General features: G+C 47.6%; 1 protein-coding gene across 3 annotated transcripts in view; it reads left to right on the forward strand.

Annotated features, from left to right (window-relative positions):
• ALKBH3 (alkB homolog 3, alpha-ketoglutarate dependent dioxygenase) overlaps nt 1–13,378 on the forward strand; it is a 33,437-nt gene extending 20,059 nt beyond the window's left edge. For all 3 annotated transcript variants that reach the window (XM_079788286.1, XM_079788288.1, XM_079788287.1), the window contains exons 9-10: nt 8,421–8,519; nt 9,482–13,378. In XM_079788286.1, coding sequence (XP_079644412.1) covers nt 8,421–8,519; nt 9,482–9,574 — 192 coding nt within the window. In that variant the 3' untranslated portion in view covers nt 9,575–13,378. The remainder of the gene's footprint in view (nt 1–8,420; nt 8,520–9,481) is intronic.
• The last annotated feature ends 6,154 nt before the right edge of the window (nt 13,379–19,532 follow it).

Below are 19,532 nucleotides of genomic sequence, written 5' to 3' on the forward strand. Positions count from 1 at the left end.
GCTTCTGAAACGATGCTGGTAAAAAGCACTCATCTGCCTCATTTATACTTACTCCTTTTTTGTAGATGGAGATGGTAATTGGCAGCCACTTGTTAGGAGTAATAGAAAGTTTTCCCAGGAAAGGCACTATGAAAGTTGTTGCAGTAATCAGTGAATTTTTTAAGCTGTTATAAATGCTAGATGTCATGGTGACTTTGTAGATGTGGGAATTGAAAAAGGAAATGAATAGCAGTGAAGCTGAACTCCAAGATCCCCTGGGCCCGTGAAATGGCATTCACCGAGGGAGTAGAGGGAGGCTCGGGGAGCATGAAGTGGCCTGTGAATCAGGCATGGGGATTGAGTTTTTGAGCTTCTATCTCTAGAGTCATTTATAAGTGGTTTGGAGAGTGTGCGTGGGTAAATGAATGGATGCATGTGTAAGCAGGTAGTCCTGAGAGGACTTGAGTTATCTTCAGACTTGACATCCTTTGGGAGTTGGAATCATCCTTTGCTTCCTTGGGGCCTTATCTCAGGCTAGAATCCAGTCTCTGGTGGCCGCTGGGTATGATTAATTTTTGCAAAGAGCCCTCCAGTTTTGTGCTTCTGGTAATAGTACTTTTAGTCTTAGGAGAACAACCAGTGAGATTTGTTGTTATTGGGCTTGGGGTCTGCTTCCAAACTTAGCTTTTTTAGACCTTGTCCCAATGGTAGGGGTTTTTTCCTTCCCTTTACTCATAGGAATTAATCCTAAGCCTTGTGGTGATTTCTTATTTCTCACAAGCCACATTTTCATGGTGGATGATTGTTTAGCTGAGGCAGGCAAGAGCTTAGTGAATTTGAAGAAGAAGGATGCCCCATGCTGGAAGAAGTGACCATATGAGAGTAGTGGGTAATGGGATGGCGCGAGTGGGCAGGGCCAGGCTACGCAGAGACTCATGAACCTTGGGAAGGAGTGGATTTTCTTTTAAGCACATCAGGAAGCCATTGAAGTGTGTTAAGCAGAAGAGCAACATGCTCTGACAATTTTACAGGGTCTGTTGCTACTGTGGAGAGCCTGGACTAGAAAGGAGCAAGAGTAGAAGCCAGTAGACCTGTTAGGAGGTTGTTAGACCTTGTATATGTGTGGGATCGAGGCAGAGAAGGAGGGACACATGGATGAAGCTCAAAAGAGCAAGTGTTGTAAGAGAGGGTGTTGTAAGAGAGGCATGGGAATAATGGTCTGAAAGTTTGGACCGTTGTCACTTGTTTCTGAGCTCTACTGGATGGGAGAGACACAATCACCTTCCACGTGAGGAAGTTTCAGGGAATTTGGAGTCTTCTGGTGAGAGCTAGGTTTCAGTTGGGACAAGGAAATGTAGAGGGACTCCTCAGAGCACACAAGGTTGAGAGGATGTAGGGGTATTTGCTTATCACCAAATGGGAATTTCAAAAGACACAGTGGAAGGTGCAGGAAGGAGAGGGTGGGGTGGGATTATGTCTGGTCAGGCCGTGTCCAGGAATGGTTTGGGGCTGAATGTCCTGCTGTTAACAGATGACTGGAGAAGTTTGCACTTTTGCTGGGGACTGGGATCAGCTGGATGTTAGGAATGGAATCTTTATCTCACGAACTCCTCTGATTTCAAATGCACGTTTGTGTAGCTGAACTGACTGTGACAGTAAGTGTAAAGAAGTTTGCTTTTGCTTAAATTTAGTAACTTCTTGTCCCTGTCCTACCCCAGTACTATATCAACAACAAATCTGAACAGCAAACACTATCAGCAAGTATGTCAGACGCAGCTGCATTTGCCTTTAACCTGTCCAGTCCGGAAGGAAGATGGGAATCCCCGTACTAGTCTTGTGTGCAGTGCTAAGTTCTGGATGCCTGCAGAGAGAGCCTCTGCAGTGAATAATTGCCCTGACCTCGCAAGCCCTCTTCCATAAGTGAGTGTGGCATTGGTGAGGCGCAGATCACAGTGTGCCAGGGTAGGATGATTGAGTGCACGTGCCAGTCCTTGTGCTTAGTATTCTCACTCACCTCACCAGAGCCCTCCATGCCAGATCAGTGCAAAAAATCAGGAAGGAGATGCCCTAGCTAGTTTTGCTCAGTGGGTAGAGCATCGGCTTGTGGACTGAAGGGTCCAGGGTTTGATTCTGGTTAGGGGCACATGCCCCAGTTGTGGGCTCAGTCCCCAGTAAGGAAGCATGCAGGAGGCAGCCAATCAATGATTCTCTCTCATCATTGATGTTTCTATCTCTCCCTCTCTCTTCCTTTCTGAAATAAATTAAAATATATATATTTTTAAAAATCAAGAAAGAGTTTGGTAAAAACCCAAAGATTTGTTTTGGCAAGTGAGTTTAAAACCTTTCGAACAGATAACCTCAGGGACTTCAAATCTATGCTTTTCCAGCTAGCCGTACTTGAGCAGATCTTATTTCAGAAACAGCTGCTTCTGTTTTGAAATTAATGTATTTCAGATCGATGCTGAGGATGTCATTTAAAGTGTGGTTTGAGTCAGCAGAACACTGTAGAGATGGCTTTGCAGGGCCCTAGCTCTGTTGTCTTTCCATAATTTTCATAGCTAATATGCTTGTTTTTGTCAGATTTTAAAAATATATTACCACTGTGGACAAGACGTCCAGCTGTGCTCTTGTGTTGGCGTTGTAGAAACAACATTGCAGTCTAAATATAGCTGCTAGAGTAGGTGATCCAGATGATCCAGGAAGCAGCCTAGAAGCCAGCGGGGTTCTCAAGGGCCAGGTAACACCACAATTTGCAGGGGGGAAGGAGGGTAGGCGAAAAAATGATTTTGGCATAGGCATAAGTTGGGAGCCAGGGCAGGTGAAGGGACAGTTGGCCCTCAGCAGGTTAAGCAGCTGGAGCACAAGCTAACGTTTAGATTTTGAAGTATTTCACTCCGCAAGAACAGCCTGGGCCATACTTCTCAGGCAACTCCACATGTATCTGATCCTGGACCATAAAGTCGGGGAAGTCCCTATTGTATCTGTTGTCATCTTGAGGAAACACTTTGCTTGACGCTCCAGACATTCTCAGTAACATCTTGCTCTTCTTGGTTTTTGAAGCACAAATTCTGCAATAAGTTGTCTATATCTGCTGTTTCCCTTTCCTCACAACTTACCTCACTCTGGAAACACCTGCTGTCTAGATACATCCCCACCACTGTGCTATATACGACACCATTGACATAAGGAGCAAACACATTGGCCTCTTCTCCGTCATTATTCTCTTCTTCCTTATAATGCTACTTACCAATATCCATCACCTCTCTGCTTGAAACTCAGCCATCTATTAGCTTCTTTTATTTTCTCCTTTTGGCTTCTGAAATACTATATTATCTTCGTTATTCTCATACTTTTCTCATTTCCACTTCTCTATCTCCTTTGAGGTATCTTCTTTTGCCTCAACCCCTTAAATTTGGATGTTCAAGATTATCTTTGATTCTGCTATCTTTGCCTACATTATTTTTTAAAAATATATTTTATTGATTTTTCACAGAGAGGAAGGGAGAGGGATAGAGAGTTAGAAAATCGATGAGAGAGAAACATCGATTAGCTGCCTCCTGCACACCCTGCCTATATGATTTTTAGGAGATTATAAACTGGCAATAGATTGCAAATGCCATATGGCCAAGGTCCATTTCTGTCCTATTCATTATTATGTCCCCAGCATTTAGTAACGTGTGTGTGTGTGTTCCTGTGTGTTTTCAACAGCCTTTTCTGCTTGAGTTGATGTACCTGAGATTAAGAATAGGACTCTTGAAGATGAAGTAGTGTGTGTATCCTGAGCTTCCTATCAGGCACTACTGTGTGGAATAGCAAAGGGGCATCAAGAAGCCCAGCAGATGACGGCCTTGCTTAGGAGCTTACCGGCCAGGCAGGATCATGAGACATGGGCGTAAAAGGAATCGTGATGGGTCCATCGGCAGCACAGCTGGGCAGCTCTTGAGCTGAATCTGGTCCTCAGACTTGTTTTGTTTATACTACCCAGTATTTTTAAAGAAATTGCATTAGTTGCCAAAATTGATATCTCAGGAGCTTTTACATAAAAATTTCACTTATCAGCTGCCCAGATTGGGCAACATGGGGGAACAGTGAGCTGGCTCTGCAGAGCAGCCACCCCTGTGCAGGCCCCATGCCCCCTGGTTCTCCATGGTCCCCACTCCCTGCTGTGTTGTGCTCAGTCCCCCCATCCCCCTGTTTATGCTACTTGCTGGTGTTTGTGACCTTTACAGTGCAGTCAGGGTGCCACATAATTAGGACAGGACAGGAAATATTACAGGATTTCAGAAGGAACAAAGGTCACTTTGGAGAGCACAGGATGAAGCTCTATAAGTATAGTGGAAAGTATAGAGGCTTTAGAACTAGGCAAATATAAGCTCGAGTTCTAGCCCTGCCCACTTCCTGCCTTAGAAATGTACTTTCCCTCCAGCTCCCTTGGCTTAAGAAAAATGGATACTATAACCTCCCTTAGAGGTCTGTAGTGAGGATTAGAAATCATGTATTAATAGTATGTTAATATGCCTGGCACCTGAGCAGCACACACCACGGTTAATTCTGTCCAAAAAGTCCAGCAGATCCCTTGGTTTAAGTACCTGGAAATTGTTATAAAAAGAAACCTGAGAGGAAAAAAACTCAACTCCAAGTGGATTAAAGAGTTAAATCTAAAAGATATAAACTCCCTCTCTTTTTTTTTTAAACTAAAAGGAAATGCAGTTGTATATTTAACTTTCCTCATGATAGGAAAAGACTTTCTAAGCACAAAAACTGTGGAGGAGAGCCAAAGAAAGGTCATTAGAGTTGACATTAAAAATTTTGGGGCTACTCTGTGTTAAATATGATAAAACAGTTAGAAGGCAAGTAGCAAATGAGAAAGTATGACAGACAAAGTCAAAATTTCTTACTATCTGCACTTACAGATCAATAAGAAAAATGTTAACATCTTGTGGAACAATGGACAAAAACATGAGCCGCCAAGTCCAAACAGCAAATAGGCATGTGAGAAATTGTTGAACTGGGTTATTAATTAAAGGGCTCTCAAGAATAAGTTGCCATTTCTCCCTAAGTTTTTTCATCGTAGACAGTTGATAGTGTTCAGTATTAATGAAATGGCCAGAAGACAGGCACTATCATACTTTCTTGATGGAATCATTCGTTGCCACAACCTTCTTAAGAAGGCAGTCTGGTGGTATAACTCAAACTGCTTCAAGTTCATGCCCTTGGATCCAGCAATTCCATTCTTAACCTTTTGCACTCGGATGTCGAGTGTGACTCGACACGGTTAGCATTAGAATAAAGGAATCGAGAAAAAAGCAAGCGAGTGCAAAGGGTTAAGAATATATTATAGAAATAGATTCAGAAATATTTTGCAGTAGTTTTTTCTTTCTCTTTTCTTTTAAGCAGTACTTGTATATAAAATCTCAATCTCCAAACATGTATACCTCACTACTCTATCCTTACCATAAGCACAGTGCCTAACATAAACAGGTGGTAAAATATATTTGTGAGATTAGAGAAGGAAGGGTATGTTCAGACAAAGGAATATCATATGGCCATATTTTTGAAACACGTATATTTAAGACATAGGAAGATGCTCACAATATAGTGTTAAAATGTAGAGTACACAGTTGTGGAATAATGTAGAATAATCTATAGACTATTCCTGTGCATGTGTTGTATGAATTCTGGATGGTAAGATTAAAGGTGATTTTTATATTTCTTGGTGCTTTTCCTCAGTCATTCAGCACTTATTTGTTGATGTATGTGATGACTGGCACTGAGCATGTTTTGAAAGGCAAGACAACACAGGCGACCCTGCTAGCGGTTCTCAACCTGTGGGTCGCGACCCACAGGTTGAGAACTGCTGCTATAGAGCCTAAGACCATCGGAAAACACAGATATTTACATTACGATTCATTAACAGTAGCAAAATTACAGTTATGAAGTAGCAACAAAAATACGTGAGGAACTGTATTAAAGGGTTGTGGCATTAGAAAGGTTGAGAACCACTACCCTAAAAGCTTCTTTTAACTGGGATCGGGGATGGAAAATTTTATCCTAAGCCATGGTTTTATAGGGCTGTGTTTTGTTTTGAAGAAAGACCTGGTTAAATTGAAAGGGTTACAGAGATGTGTTTTGGTAACGTAACCATGCTTAATGCCTGTTAATGTGCTCCTCTCACTGGCTTGTACTTCCACTGCTGCTCTTACCCATTTATCAGCTCAGCCTTCAGCATAGCCACATGGGCTCCTCTGGCCTTTTATCTGCTTCCTAAGTGGAAAGTCTCTGTGCTTCTTGGTTAAGTTCAACGGTGACACAGCGGTCTGTTGCCTCTGATCGTAGGAGAAGGAAGCATTTGTGAGCTCCGTGTTGCCCTGGTAGAATTCTTTGCCCCCTTTTCTATCTCCTGCAAATTGGGAACGCATTTTCTAAGCCAGGGGTATTGGAAGGAACAAATAACAAACCCTGAGGTATTGGTGTCACCTTTCATGGTAGGTGCACAGTGTGTTGCTGTTTCCTTTGGGGACTGATTCCCTCCCAAGTGCAGGCTCACCCCCTTCCACTTTTTGGCCCAACTAATGGTTATACTGGATGAAATTTATTCAAACCAACCTGAAGCTTTCTCTCATTTGGAAAGTTCAGATCTTAGGGGCATTAAGGGAAATGTAGATCAATTGAACATCACTTTCCATTAGCGCTGGCATTTCCCTCTTACAGTTGGAATTCTCTTTCCCTTGCTAGGCCTATTCCTGCTTCATGTTTCCAGGTAGAATTACAGTGCTCACCTCTTCTCTTCCACTGGCCTGGCACCCCTCCTCCCTATTTTGTTTTAAATGTCCTACAAGATCTTCATCTCAGGATTGTCTTCATGTTGTGGTTGAGCGTCTTTCCTCTCTGCTTCATTTCCCTCTCCTGTCCTCGTGTCTGTGCTTGGTAGATTAAGACCCGTGGCCTCCCAGATTATGAAGAGGGCAGCAGGTCTGCCTCTCGCCGTGCGAACCTTGGTCTGGTCACTGACGCTCCAGCCTAAGTCACAGGGCCTGGGGCCTTCTAATCTCATGGACAGCGCACTCCCGCCTGATATTTTCTCTCCAGTAAAACATCATGTCCTTGGTCTGGAACACTTATTTCAGAGAGCAACCTTTTGCTTTTCTGAGATGAAGCTTTTCTAAGAAGGACAAGGTCACCTTCCTACTGCTCTCTGGTTGGCCGAGGGGGTCAGAGGTAAATGCTTTGGTGCATAGAAAAGAGGTGGCAGACACCATTAAAATCAATCACTGAAAGAAAGTTATTTCAAACATTGTTTCTTATATTCTGCCTGAAAAAATTATGAGTTTGCTTGCACAGTCTCCGCCAAGGGTTGGGGCCTGGAACTTAGACTGTTTATTCTAGTTCATTATTGTTTTGATTTTGATTTTCCTGGGGGAAGTCATTGTAAACTGTTATGTTCTCAGAAGCACCCCTGCAATAATAAGCATAAACACGGTATTGCAGCGAAATCAATCCTGCACTAACCCAGAGGTAGTCCCGTGCACCAGTGAAGCAGAGGAATGGGTGGATCTGCTCAGAAGAGAGATGAAGAAATCAGGAAGCGGGGGTCTGTCCCAGTCTCAACTCTGCGAGCAGGGAAGTTGTGTAATGCACCCCATCAGCTGTGCGGGAGGAGCAACACCACCTGTCGGCTGCTTCGCAGGCTGTGCTGTGGAGTTTCATTATGATACTGGCCATGCCTGAGCTTTCTGGAAGACAGGGCGATGTAAAATACCAGGCACCTGTGTCCCAAGTGTTCAGGAATTGTGGTCCACTTCCCAAGGCTTAAACAGCAAGGCTCAGTTTGCTATGCTTTCTGGTCGAGCCAGAGCTCACTTCTCTGAGAAAATCTCACTGTTGACTCTTCCGGAAAGAAACAGGACTATATCGCCAAAACACCACAGGACTAGTTTTAACATAGGTACTGATTAGTGAATTAGCATAAATTGTGGACGATGATCAGAACTCATCATACCATGTCTTGTTTAGAAACCCATTCTCCCACGCTACGTTGAACACAGCGCACAGCATAAAGCAGACGTAAAGAGTTCTTGGATAGATGAATTTTAATTCCTTCATGGGCCAGAATGGGCTCTCCTGCGTTTTGTATGCTGATAATAATAACAATAGCTAGCCCTTACGATGACTCGCTTCGTGCTGGTCTCCAGGTGATTGCCACACACCGCATCAATGGAGGCTCCCGATGGCCCTGTGACTAATGTGGCAGGTGCTGTCATCATCCCACAGTACAGAGAGGGGAAATGCCTGGCCTGAGGCCACGCTGCTGCCAAGTGACAGCCGTTCACTGACCCCTGCAGTCTGACTGGGGAGGCGCCCGTTTCTTTGATCAGAGTTGTGTTCTGTTGCATCTTGATCACACAAGCACAAACTTCAGTGCGGCGAATGCTGTTTTCTAGGAAGAGAATGGAGACTACACATATGTGGAAAGAGTGAAGATACCCTTGGATCACGGGACCTTGCTAATCATGGAAGGAGCTACGCAAGCTGACTGGCAGGTGAGAACGTGCAAGTAACGTGGATTCGCTCATGTGGAGGCAGCATCCTGCCTGGCTTACAATAATCCATTTCTGTAAACATGGTGCAGAGCAAGTTGCTTTTGTAATTGCCCAGGAGTTTTGATGCTACTGATAGTCAAACCGGACCTTATAGAACCTTCTGCAGAAGGGGAATGTCCCATATCTGTGCAGCCCAGTGTTCTGGCCCCTGGACACATGTGACTGTGGGTCTCCTGAAATATAGCTAGTATGCGGAAGAACTGAGCTTTAATTTAAATAAATTGAAGTAGCTTGAGATATCTAGTGACTGCCATATTGAGCTGTGTAGGTCCACAGCTTAGGCCAGGCCATCTTAAGGGGAGGTCATTAAAAAAACACACAAAAAAACTGTCTTTCTTGATTTTAAGGAAAGTAAGGGAGAGGGAGAGAGAGAGAGAAACATTGATCAGAGATAAACATCCGTCTGCTGCCTCCTGCACGCACCTTACTGGAGATCGAGCTTGAAACTCGGGCATGTACCCTGACCCGAAATTGAACTGGAGAGAGACCTGGTGCATAGACAACGCTCAACCACTAAGCACACCAGCACTCAGGTCATTTTTATGTTGTGCAAATTAATGTGAGAACACTTAGCATAAGAGCAGAATCCCACATCTTTCTTTGGTCTCAACCATTTATTTGTTTTCTTATGAGATTCAGAAACATGGGAGGAGGCTGAGAGGAAGAGCAAGTATTAGAAAAGACAGAACCATTGCACTGTGAGGGTGCGGGCATCTCGTACTGGGGGTGGGGTTTGTTTCAGAGAAGGAGACCTTTCTCCACAAGACTCTAAACATCTAACGCTGCTCATTTAAGGGCGCATAAAATCGAAATGTGTGTATGTGCTCGTAAATAAGTTTCAGATGGCTTTGAAATAAAAATGTGCGTGTGTGTATGTCAAAGTTATTTCTATTTCCATTTAGCATCGGGTGCCCAAAGAGTACCACTCTAGAGCGCAGAGAATAAACCTGACCTTTCGGACAGTCTATCCAGACCCGAGAGGGGCGCAACAGTGATGTGAAATCTTTGAGGGAAGCTGTGCCGAGACTGAGCAACCCTTCCACCGTGAAGAAACTTCGAGAGGCTGGTCCAGCTGATCTCCCCAGATGGCTGTTCGGAAGACCAGGGTAGACTGACTTCCCAGCTCAGAGCCCTGTTAACTACCAGCCAGCAGTTCACATCCATAATATGTTTACTGTGGGAACAATAATCCCTAAGCACATCTTGAAAGCACATATTTTGTTTAGGCAAATTAAAAACCCCTACGGCTGTGCTCACGGATGATTCTGGCCATAAACAGTTTTTCTCCTGCCCTCCCTCGCTCCATTTGAAGAGATCTGAATGGCCTTTGCGCTGGTGTAAATGCACACGTGTTTGTTCCTCGTGACTAAATTTAGTGGAGATAACAAATGTGCGTCAGGGACTCTGGAGCCTTCCGTAGGCAGACAGCTGCAGAAACCCAAACAGACGTGGTTCACAGAGCCTAGCTGAAGTCGGCCTTGACTCCTTAGCGGTGTGGCTCGTGTGCTATTGTAATGGAAAGCTGCGTGTTCTGGGAGCCCTGTATTTAACTGCCAGTCCTCCCGGGACACCCCAGACAGGTTACAGCCGGGAATAAAGGTGAAGACAGTGTTCGCTAGCCTCCATCTTCAAGCCACCACCCAGACTACTTGTTTTTTTTTAAATTTCTTTATTTAAGTTATTACATATGTGTCCTTATCCCCCCGTTACCCCTCCACTCACTCCCCCACCCCCCTCACCCCCACCCCCCGCTCATGCCCTCACCCCCCTGTTGTCTGTGTCCATTGGTTAGGCATATATGCATGCATACAAGTCCTTTGGTTGATCTCTCCCCCTTACCGCCCCACCTTCCATTCTAAGGCAGGGGTCCTCAAACTTTTTAAACAGGGGGCCAGTTCATTGTCCCTCAGACTGTTGGAGGGCCAGACTATAGTTTAAAAAAAACTATGAACTAATTCCTATGCACACTGCACATATCTTATTTTGAAGTGAAAAAACAAAACAGCAAAAACACCCGCATGTGGCCCGCGGGCCGTAGTTTGAGGACGCCTGGTGTAGATGTACCACAGTTTTTTAATCCACTCATCTGCTGATAGGCACTTAGGCTGTTTCCAAATCTTAGCTATTGTAAATTGTGCTGCTATGAACATAGGGGTGCATATATCCTTTCTGATTGGTGTTTCTAGTTTCTTGGGATGTATTCCTAGAAGTGGGATCATTGGATCAAATGGGAGTTCCATTTTTAGTTTTTTGAGGAGACTCCATACTGTTCTCCACAGTGGCTGCACCAATCTGCATTCCCACCAGCAGTGCACGAGGGTTCCTTTTTCTCCGCATCCTCGCCAGCACTTGTCGTTTGTTGATTTGTTGATGATAGCCATTCTGACGGGGGTGAGATGGTACAGCATTGTTGTTTTGATTTGCATCTCGGATGATTAGTGACTTTGAGCATGTTTTCATATGTCTCTTGGCCTTCTGTATGTCCTCATTTAGGCCCATTGCCCATTTTTTGATTAGGTTATCTTCCTTTTAAGTTGTATGAGTTCCCTATAAATGTTGGAGATTAAACCCTTATCGGTGATAACATTGGCAAATATGTTCTCCCATGCAGTGGGCTTTCTTGTTGTTTTGTTGATGGTTTCTTTTGCTGTGCAAAAGCTTTTTATTTTGATGTAGTCCCATTTGTTTATTTTCTCTTTAGTTTCCATTGCCCTAGGGGCAGTATCAGTGAAGAAATTGCTTCGGTGTATGTCTGAGACTTTGCTGCCTGTGGATTCCTCTATTATTTTTATGGTTTCCTGTCTTACGTTTAAGTCCTTTATCCATTTTGAGTTTATTTTTGGGTATGGTGTAAGTTGGTGGTCTAGTTTCATTTTTTTTTTTTGCATGTATCTGTCCAATTTTCCCAACACCATTTATTGAAGAGGCTGTCTTGACTCCATTGTATGTTCATGCCTCCTTTGTCAAATATTAATTGAGCATAGTGGTTTGGGTTGATTTCTAGGTTCTCTATTCTATTCCCGGACTACTTATAATACAAGAGAAAACTGTCCCCTCAGAAGGAGGAATACTTGCCTGATGTCATGAGAAATTTGGGCTCAAGAGCAGCAAATGTTCTGCTAGTGGCAGCTGTTCCACATAAATTAGTTTCCCCTGGAGAATGACTTGAGTCATTTAAACCCAAACCAGACAGAAGCTGGAGCAGCCCTGCAGAGAACAGACTCGGTTACCTAATGGTTCTCTCCATTGAGATTCCAGTGGCCCTGTGACTAAGGCTGTTTTCTGACTCAATGTTCCCTTAGACCCAAGTTCCCGAGACTCAGGGCCTAGTCCATGATGTCACCAAGGTTCCCAAAACACAACAACGTGGCTGCCCCTATTGCACCATAAAACCATGTGGTCTTGACCTCTTGAGTTAGGTGGTGTGCCGGATTAATTCCAAACCAAGGTAAGAAAAAGCTGAGAGAAAGAAAATGGATGAAAAAAGGGCAGGAGCATTAGAGTTTCCCTAGCTGCCTGTGGGGAAAATTTACAGAGCCTCCTTGCTTTTGATCTTGTTTCCATCGGGTGCTGTAAGGCTGATGGTCCCATGATCTAGGCAAAGTGCTGGAGGCTGGGCGGGCTCTTCCCCGAGCTCCGGTGTAGCGCCACCCCTGGCCAGGCTCTGCTCTGACAGGCTGTCCCGCAAGCTCTCGGCTTCTTGCATTGGAGTCCCTCCACCTTTTCTGTTAATGCTGTTACCCGAGTACAGCTCCTTTCTCTGAGAAATTCTAAATGCTTCATAAAATCCGACCGTCATACGAAGCCTTCCTGTGAGGGAGGTACAAATCACCACAAAAGCAAAGCCTCTTTTGAATCCCCAGCTTTTCTCCTATTAAAACAAACAAAAGCTGGCCAGGGTGGTGGAGCCAGCTTCAGTTATGAGTTTGACACCTGACACGGGGAAATTCCTCTTCCATTCCCAGACACGAAGGGACTGGCAGATGGTCCCAGGTCTTACAGCATCCCTCCTAATGTAGGGCCTGACCTCCCCTGCGTCAGCTGCAGATCCGACCTCTTCACTCATCGCAGCCCCGTCTGCCAGGGAGGCAAGTGCTGGCTTTCTTCAGCTGAGAGCCGCCTGAGGTTTTGTTTCCTGCTGCCCAGTGCCAGAACTGCCATTTTTCCACCACGAAAATAGTGTCCCTCCTGAAATGTGCAGGAGGGACTCGCCATTGAGTCATAGGACAGGGTTTAGGACGAGACAGGAATCCCAGACCCTGGCGGGGGCAGCCCTGCTCAGTGACTGCACCGCCCGCTGCTGGGCTTTGCTGGTGGTAGATCTTCCCTGGGATTAGGAGTGAAGCTGTTTTATTAACATTCCTGGTAAAGCAGAGGAAGCAAATACGATGGCTGTAGCATGATGGAAAATACAGGTTTCGTTTTTTAGCTGCCCTTTATTTGAGCTTTAATATCCTGCCACACACTGTCCTAGGAGTGTTTTCTACAGAGTCCCTAGTCTTCTTCATAGCCCTGCAAGAAATGCTGTTTCCATGACAGAGACCAAGCAGCTGAGTCTCCAAGAGCTTAAGAAATTTAACAGGACTTAGAAATGGCAGAACCAGAATTCAAAGCACAGGCCAGTCCCTAAACTGTGCTTTTGCCTCTGCCTTCCTGAATTTAGGCAGAGTGGTCTGCTCAGCATCCCCGGGCCCTGAGCTCAGGGCTTGCTCATGCAGAACTGGTAACCCCGCCACCCCATACCTGCTGGCAGGACTGGTGGCCCAGCAGCCCCGTAGCTGCTGGAAGAGCTGACGACCAGGCCACCTTGTTTGTGCCCTGGCTTTCCTGTGCATCAGGGCAGCATCTGTAACTCCTCCCATTCAACCTGGCATCTCCTCGTCAGAGACCATGTGCCAAATGGACCAGTCATTGGCCATTTTACAGGGGAAGCTCATTTTGGGGGAAAGAATCCAGTTTCTGGCAAGTTAGACAAGTTCTCATCCAACCTTCTGGCAGTGTTTCCTGACCATGTCTAAGAAACTTTCAGAGGTAGATGTGTGGTCCTTCCTTCATTCTTACCTGTGAGTACGTTTGGAGACTGAATGATGCCCAGACTCAGCATCAGGCTTCTTCACAACACTTCACAGTGCCAGTCAGCAGACAGCCCAGAGAAATGCTTGCCTCGAAGCGCAGGTCGGAACAACGTGTGCCTGGCACCAGATTATATCCGCAGTATGGAAATAGGGCCCACTGGCTCAGGCGGCCTCGGAGATTCCTAATAAGTGTGGGACACAGCTCGTAAGCCTGCCATGTCCTCGTGGCACTCCCTCCTACTGCCTCCAGGCTGATGCGACCCTGCCCTGGTGTGTGGCAGGTCTGTCTGGACCTGGTCAGCAACTGGCACCTTCTCTTGACTTGTGTCACGGCAACCCCAGAAGAGCTGAGTGGGCATGTGATGAGCAGAATGCCCCAGTTGGAGGGCTTGAGAGAAAGCCTGACATGATGGGTCCCTGCCCTGTGGGGAATGTCTCCTCGAGTTCTGGCGGCTTCTATTTGGCTGCAAAATATCTGAGACTCACTTTGCCTTTTCTGGAAATAAACACTTGTAGTGTTGAATCTGAATTCTTTTTTTTTTTTTTTAATCCTCACCTGAGGATATTTTTTCATTGATTTTGAGAGAGGGGAAGACAAAGAGAAATATCCATGTGAGAGAAACACATTGGTAGGTTGTCTCTTGCACACGCCTTGACCAGGGCCCGAGCTGGGGAGGAGCCTGCAACCTCAGTACGTGCCCTTGACCAGGATCGAACCTGGGACCCTTCGGTCTGCAGGCCGATGCTCTATCCGTGGAGCCACACCAGCTAAGGCTGAATCTGAATTCTTGATTATTTTTCTTAATGCCTTAGAAAAAGCCAGATGTTTTCATAGCGATGCATTCTGTTTGTTTAAATCTTTACTTATACATGGTTCCCCCTACATGCCCCCTCGCAGGGACCTAGTCTACAACTGTCCCCTTCTCCCTCCTGGTTTCTCTGGAAGGAACCCCCACAGGAAGCCCTTATCAGGTTTGTGCTGCTGGAACCCATTCTTAGATGTGATGATTTCTGTTCCTGGGGTCAGGGAGGGGGCGGGGGGGGGAATGGCTTTGATGTTTGTGTATTAGAGTGGCACCTTGACTCACGGTGCCTTTCCAACTGGGCCTTTTACTGCGTCTGCGAGTGCTGAGTTACGGAAGCTTCCCCAGCTGCACACAGAGCCCTGGCTGGGCTGGACACAGGGCCCAAGAGCAGGGTAGGAAAACAGGAAAATTAGGTAGTAGCTTTGTAGCCAGCATGACCTAAAAGATTATTTTCTCAAATGAGCGAACTTGGAGCTGGCCGAGGTCTGTGTGACGCACTGTCACTACAATTATTTCTGTGCTCTCACTCTCAGTGCAATGGTGATGTCACACTCCCTGCGCTCTGGGGAAAGTCCCTCTCCTCCCTCTCCTGCGACCTCCATCCTGTGGACGTGCTCAGGCAGAATCCTGGCCTCCAACCCCACGAGCTGTTACCTCAGGGCACAGATTCTGCCTTTCTGAAAGGAAAGCCAGGAGGGAGAGCAGAGGAGTTAACTCTGTTGGGCCGGTTACATCTATTGCCTGATTTATTCCTAAGAGCAACCCTAGAGGTGGTTGGGTTTTGTTTGTTTGTTTGTTTGTTTATAATGGATGATGATACTGAGGTTCCTAGAGGACTGGTCAGATCCTGAGATCTGGTGCCCGGGGTGGGCCGGGAGAGCCCTGTGTGATTGCTTGTCAGCAGGCATTCTGTGCTCTCTGGGCCTCCTCCAGCCCCCGCCCCAGGCAGTGGGGCAACAGCAGCCGGTGTCGCCTGGGGCTGGAGGGAGTGTTTTCTTGGCTCCTTCTTGGGAAGCTAAGGTAGAGAGTGGTCCTTATCTTGGAGCTTCTCCCCACTGGGAGGAGTCTGGAGGAAGGGCCCTGTGATCAGGAAGGGTGTGGAGAGGGGTTGGTGACAGTCACCTGCCATGCAGAGCCTGTGAGGACCCAGATGCCTCACCACTGGATCCGACCAAAACCTTTCCTGCTGCAGTTAGTGGTGGAGACCAAGGGCTGCTGGTCCTTCCAGGAGGCTGCCCCAGGAAGGTGCTCCCAGGCCTCTCCTCCCTGCCCTCCTTATCGGTCCTGAGCATGGGAAGGTCCTGGAGCATGGGCAGGTCCTGGAGCATGGGCAGGTCCTGGAGCATGGGCAGGTCCTGGAGCATGGGCAGGTCCTGGAGCATGGGCAGGTCCTGGAGCATGGGCATGGGTGAGACCCACCAGGAAGGGAATCAACAACCTCCAACAGTGACTCTGGTTGAGGGCACATCCTTCTACCTAAAGAACCTTGGTGGGATGGGTGGATGAAGGGCTTGGCTTCCCAACCTCTGGCCCAGGGGTACTCGGGCTGCAGGGACCACTCAGGCAGGAGCGTTCAAGAGGAGGGGAGCCCCACGGATTAGAGAAACTTTGCAGTGTTTCCTCTGAAAATGTATCAAGTGATTAGCCACCCAGTTCTTCCCTTCATCCTCCTCCCCACCCGACATTACCTTTGGCCTCTTCACCCAGAGTGAAGGAAAGGAAGGCCGCTGGCCTGGAGGTGAAAGTCCAGGGGGGAGTCTGAACGCGTGGCTTCCTTCCCAGGGCCCTTGGCTCCCAGTCTTCCCTGTGTTGGGAGGGGTGGGCAGAGAGGAGAGCTAGTGAGTTCTTGGGCACACCTTGCCCTTTGTCTCCCCAAAGTCCTGTCAGGGTGTAGGTTAGAGGCTACCTTCCCCATTGGACAGATGAGAAAACTGAGGCCTGGAGCAGTTAAGGGCTCCTCTGAGGGCCACCCAGGGCATGAGGCAGAACCACCAAGGAGACCATCCTCAGCTGCCTAGGCCAGTGTTCTTCCCGCCCCCCTGAGGTTCTGTGGCCTCTGAGACCCCCAGCTAAAGCAGAACCCGGTGACCAGAGGGAACACGGGCACAGACAGCCCTAGAAGGTCACAGCGCCCACTGGGGCAGCCCTCCAGGGAGTGGTATTGACGGTCTTCCTGCCGCACCAGCGGGCAGCTCGATATATGGCAAAGGTCCGTGCTGCAGCTGGAGGCAGCATCCTCCTGCCGAAAATAGTGCAAGCCGCGTTCTGTGCCAGCTTCAGGCAAGCCCGGCCCAGGGCCAGGGAGGGGCCTCTTCCAGTCACAGTGGTGCCTGCAGGGGTGAAATTAGGGAGCAGCTACGCACCCCACCCCTGCCCCAGCCTCCTTGTCTATCAGAATTACTGCTGGGGCCGTGGGGGGAACAGCCTCAGCTGGAGTCAGGCAGACCTGGCTTAGTCCCACTCTGCCCTTCCTCACTGAGCCACCAGGGACCCGTCAGGCAGCCCCCAAGCCTCAGTTTCCTGAGCTGTGAAATGGACACAGAAGCAGCCACCTCTCCGGGGTCTTGTGAGGGTCAAGAGCATCAATGTAACGTGCCTGATGGTAATGTGCTTAGTCATGTAATTGTTGTAAGTAGAACATTCCACATGCCCTGCCACCCCCAGCCCTAATGTCTTGCTGGGTGGGTGATCCCTCTGTGGCTGACCGATGGCCCTGTGACCCTGCCCTTCCCCTTGGTAGGCTCCCCCGGTGCCCGTACCTCGATTGCATTTAGCAGGGGTAGGCCCGGAGGCTTTGGGCAAAATGAAAATTGTTCACGAGTGAGGCTGATCATATTAAGATTCAGCTGCACTTAAGCGTCTCCTGGGAAGCCTTTAAAACAAGCCGAAGAGAGCTCCCAGATGCCAAAGTGGCCTCGCATCGAGGCTCAGCGCTCTCTTGGCAGCCCCACCACATGCTCCCCAGATAACTGGTCTCCTAATGCACCCGCCCTGGCCCGATGCCATCCCCTCCCCCTCAGGTCAGTTCCTGACGTCTCCCAGCAGTGGGTCACCAACCAGGCTGAGACGCATCCCCGGCAGTCACATTGTTTTCTTGTCCTTGCAGGCCATTTCTAAGTTCTGTACAGAACGCCGCGGCCTGGAAGATTAAGCAAGATTCTGTCCAAGCCCAGGGCTTTTGTGTCCAGAGATGGCGTGCTAGATGCAGTGGGGATATTTGAAAGGAAGACACGACCCCTGCTTTCATAGACAGAAGTGAACCAGCGGCTTCTATTTTCTTTCTCAAAATTAGTTTTTATTCCTAGCTACAAAAGGAGTTATGTGTCCTACGCAATAAGTCAGAAAGATAAAAAGGAAACGGAAAGTCATCTGCACCTTACAGCCCCAGGATGACGAGTCTTTACCTTTTGCAGTGTCTTTTTTTCTAAACATTTGTATAACGGGGGGAAAAGTAACTTCATACTGCACTCACCCTCTTGTAGCCTTTCTCCGCTTCCTTTGTACCTTGGTGCATGGCATCGATTATTGTGCCATAACAGGTTTCTGAGAGGCTGCATGGAATTGTCTGCGGTTATGTAACCCGCCCGCTTGTGTTGGATCTCTGGACCAGTGTTGATGTTGGTGTTATTTTGTTATCAGTAACTAACTGTTCTGTTGATTTCGGAAATCATGGGAGTGGATATGGGAGGCAGGGTGGTGTTATAGCTAAGAGTCCAGGATTTGGCCTCATTCAGATCTCAATTTAAATAGTAAGAAGAAGAGGTAACATTTTTATAGAATCTGAATACAGTGCCAGGCACAGTGTTAAATGCTTTACATATATGAATTCACAGTTTATTAATCCTCACAACGGCCATGGACTGGGTTCTATTTTTATCCCATTTACAATTGAGGGAGGGAGGGAGCACAGCCCCCCACTCCTGCGGCCGCCTGCACCGGGGCCTTCGTGCACTCTACAGTTGTTTCTCAAGCACGTTTCTAAAAGTGGGGTGCTGGCCCAGACTCCAAAGGCTGTGTGTGTTATTTAAGGCCTTGAATACGTAATGTAAATGGCTTTCCAGAAAGTTTGTGCCAACTGATTCTTCTACCAAAAGTGTTCGGGCATATCTGCAAAGCTCATGGTGTGCCGGGAGCACCAATAGTGGGACCAGGCCCTGTGCTCTGTATCCTATGAAGCTTCTCCCCTTGAAGGGGAAGCCGTCCAATGCCCTGCACAGAGCAAGCACATCTTAGCCTGTGCTGCATTGTTGTTATACTTTGTGTTATTTGTAGAGAAAACAAGACACACATTTGATGTACCTCAATAAAGGGAATATGAAATGAGGGGTCCCAACAATGAATGCTACAGGAGTTGGAGGAACAGGAGATGTAACTTAGGGTGGTGGTCAGGGAAGGCTGCATGGTGGAGGAGGCACTTGAGGACTGGGGACTGGGGAGGAGACCTTGCAAAGTGACATCTGAAGGCTCCTGAGCATTGAGGGCCCTGGGTGGCTTGTTTCCAGGGCTTGTGTAGCAGGGACTGAGCTGGGGGAGAGATAGTGAAAGAGGAAGTCCGGAGCCAATCAGGCCTGGGAGGCATCTCATGCAGAGGGCTCTGGTGTGGGAAGCCACTGAGAGCTGAGAGGGCGGCTTTTAGGAAAATGTATTTATTAGGTGGGAGTGAGGGGATGGGGCTGGAGGTGAGAAGACGTGTGGGAGACCACGATAGGAGCCCAAGCAGAGATACCTGAGGCCTGGGAGAGGTGAAGAGGAAAGATACTGGGTTTTCTGGTGCTAGTAACACCCCTTCTTCCCACAAGTGCTGAAGCAAAAGAAAAACAAATGCAGGACTCAGCTATGAGGTCAAAAATACCAGTGTTATTACTGACAAAGCTGGACGGGAGACCTTGGCTCACATCCATGACCACAGTCAGACTTCCTGACATTCCTGCACCTCGTTGAGGCTGTGGGGCACTGTTCAAGGAAGCAGCACAGCAGGCCCTGCCCTGCCAGCGGCCCGGAGGTCCCTGCCACCCCACCGAGCCTGCGTGCGAGTGGGGAGTGGAGGAGGCAGGCCTCCAGGCCTGCTTCTT

This window comes from Cnephaeus nilssonii (genome assembly GCF_951640355.1).
Source record: "Cnephaeus nilssonii genome assembly, chromosome: 13".
Taxonomy (NCBI): Eukaryota; Metazoa; Chordata; class Mammalia; order Chiroptera; family Vespertilionidae; genus Cnephaeus; species Cnephaeus nilssonii.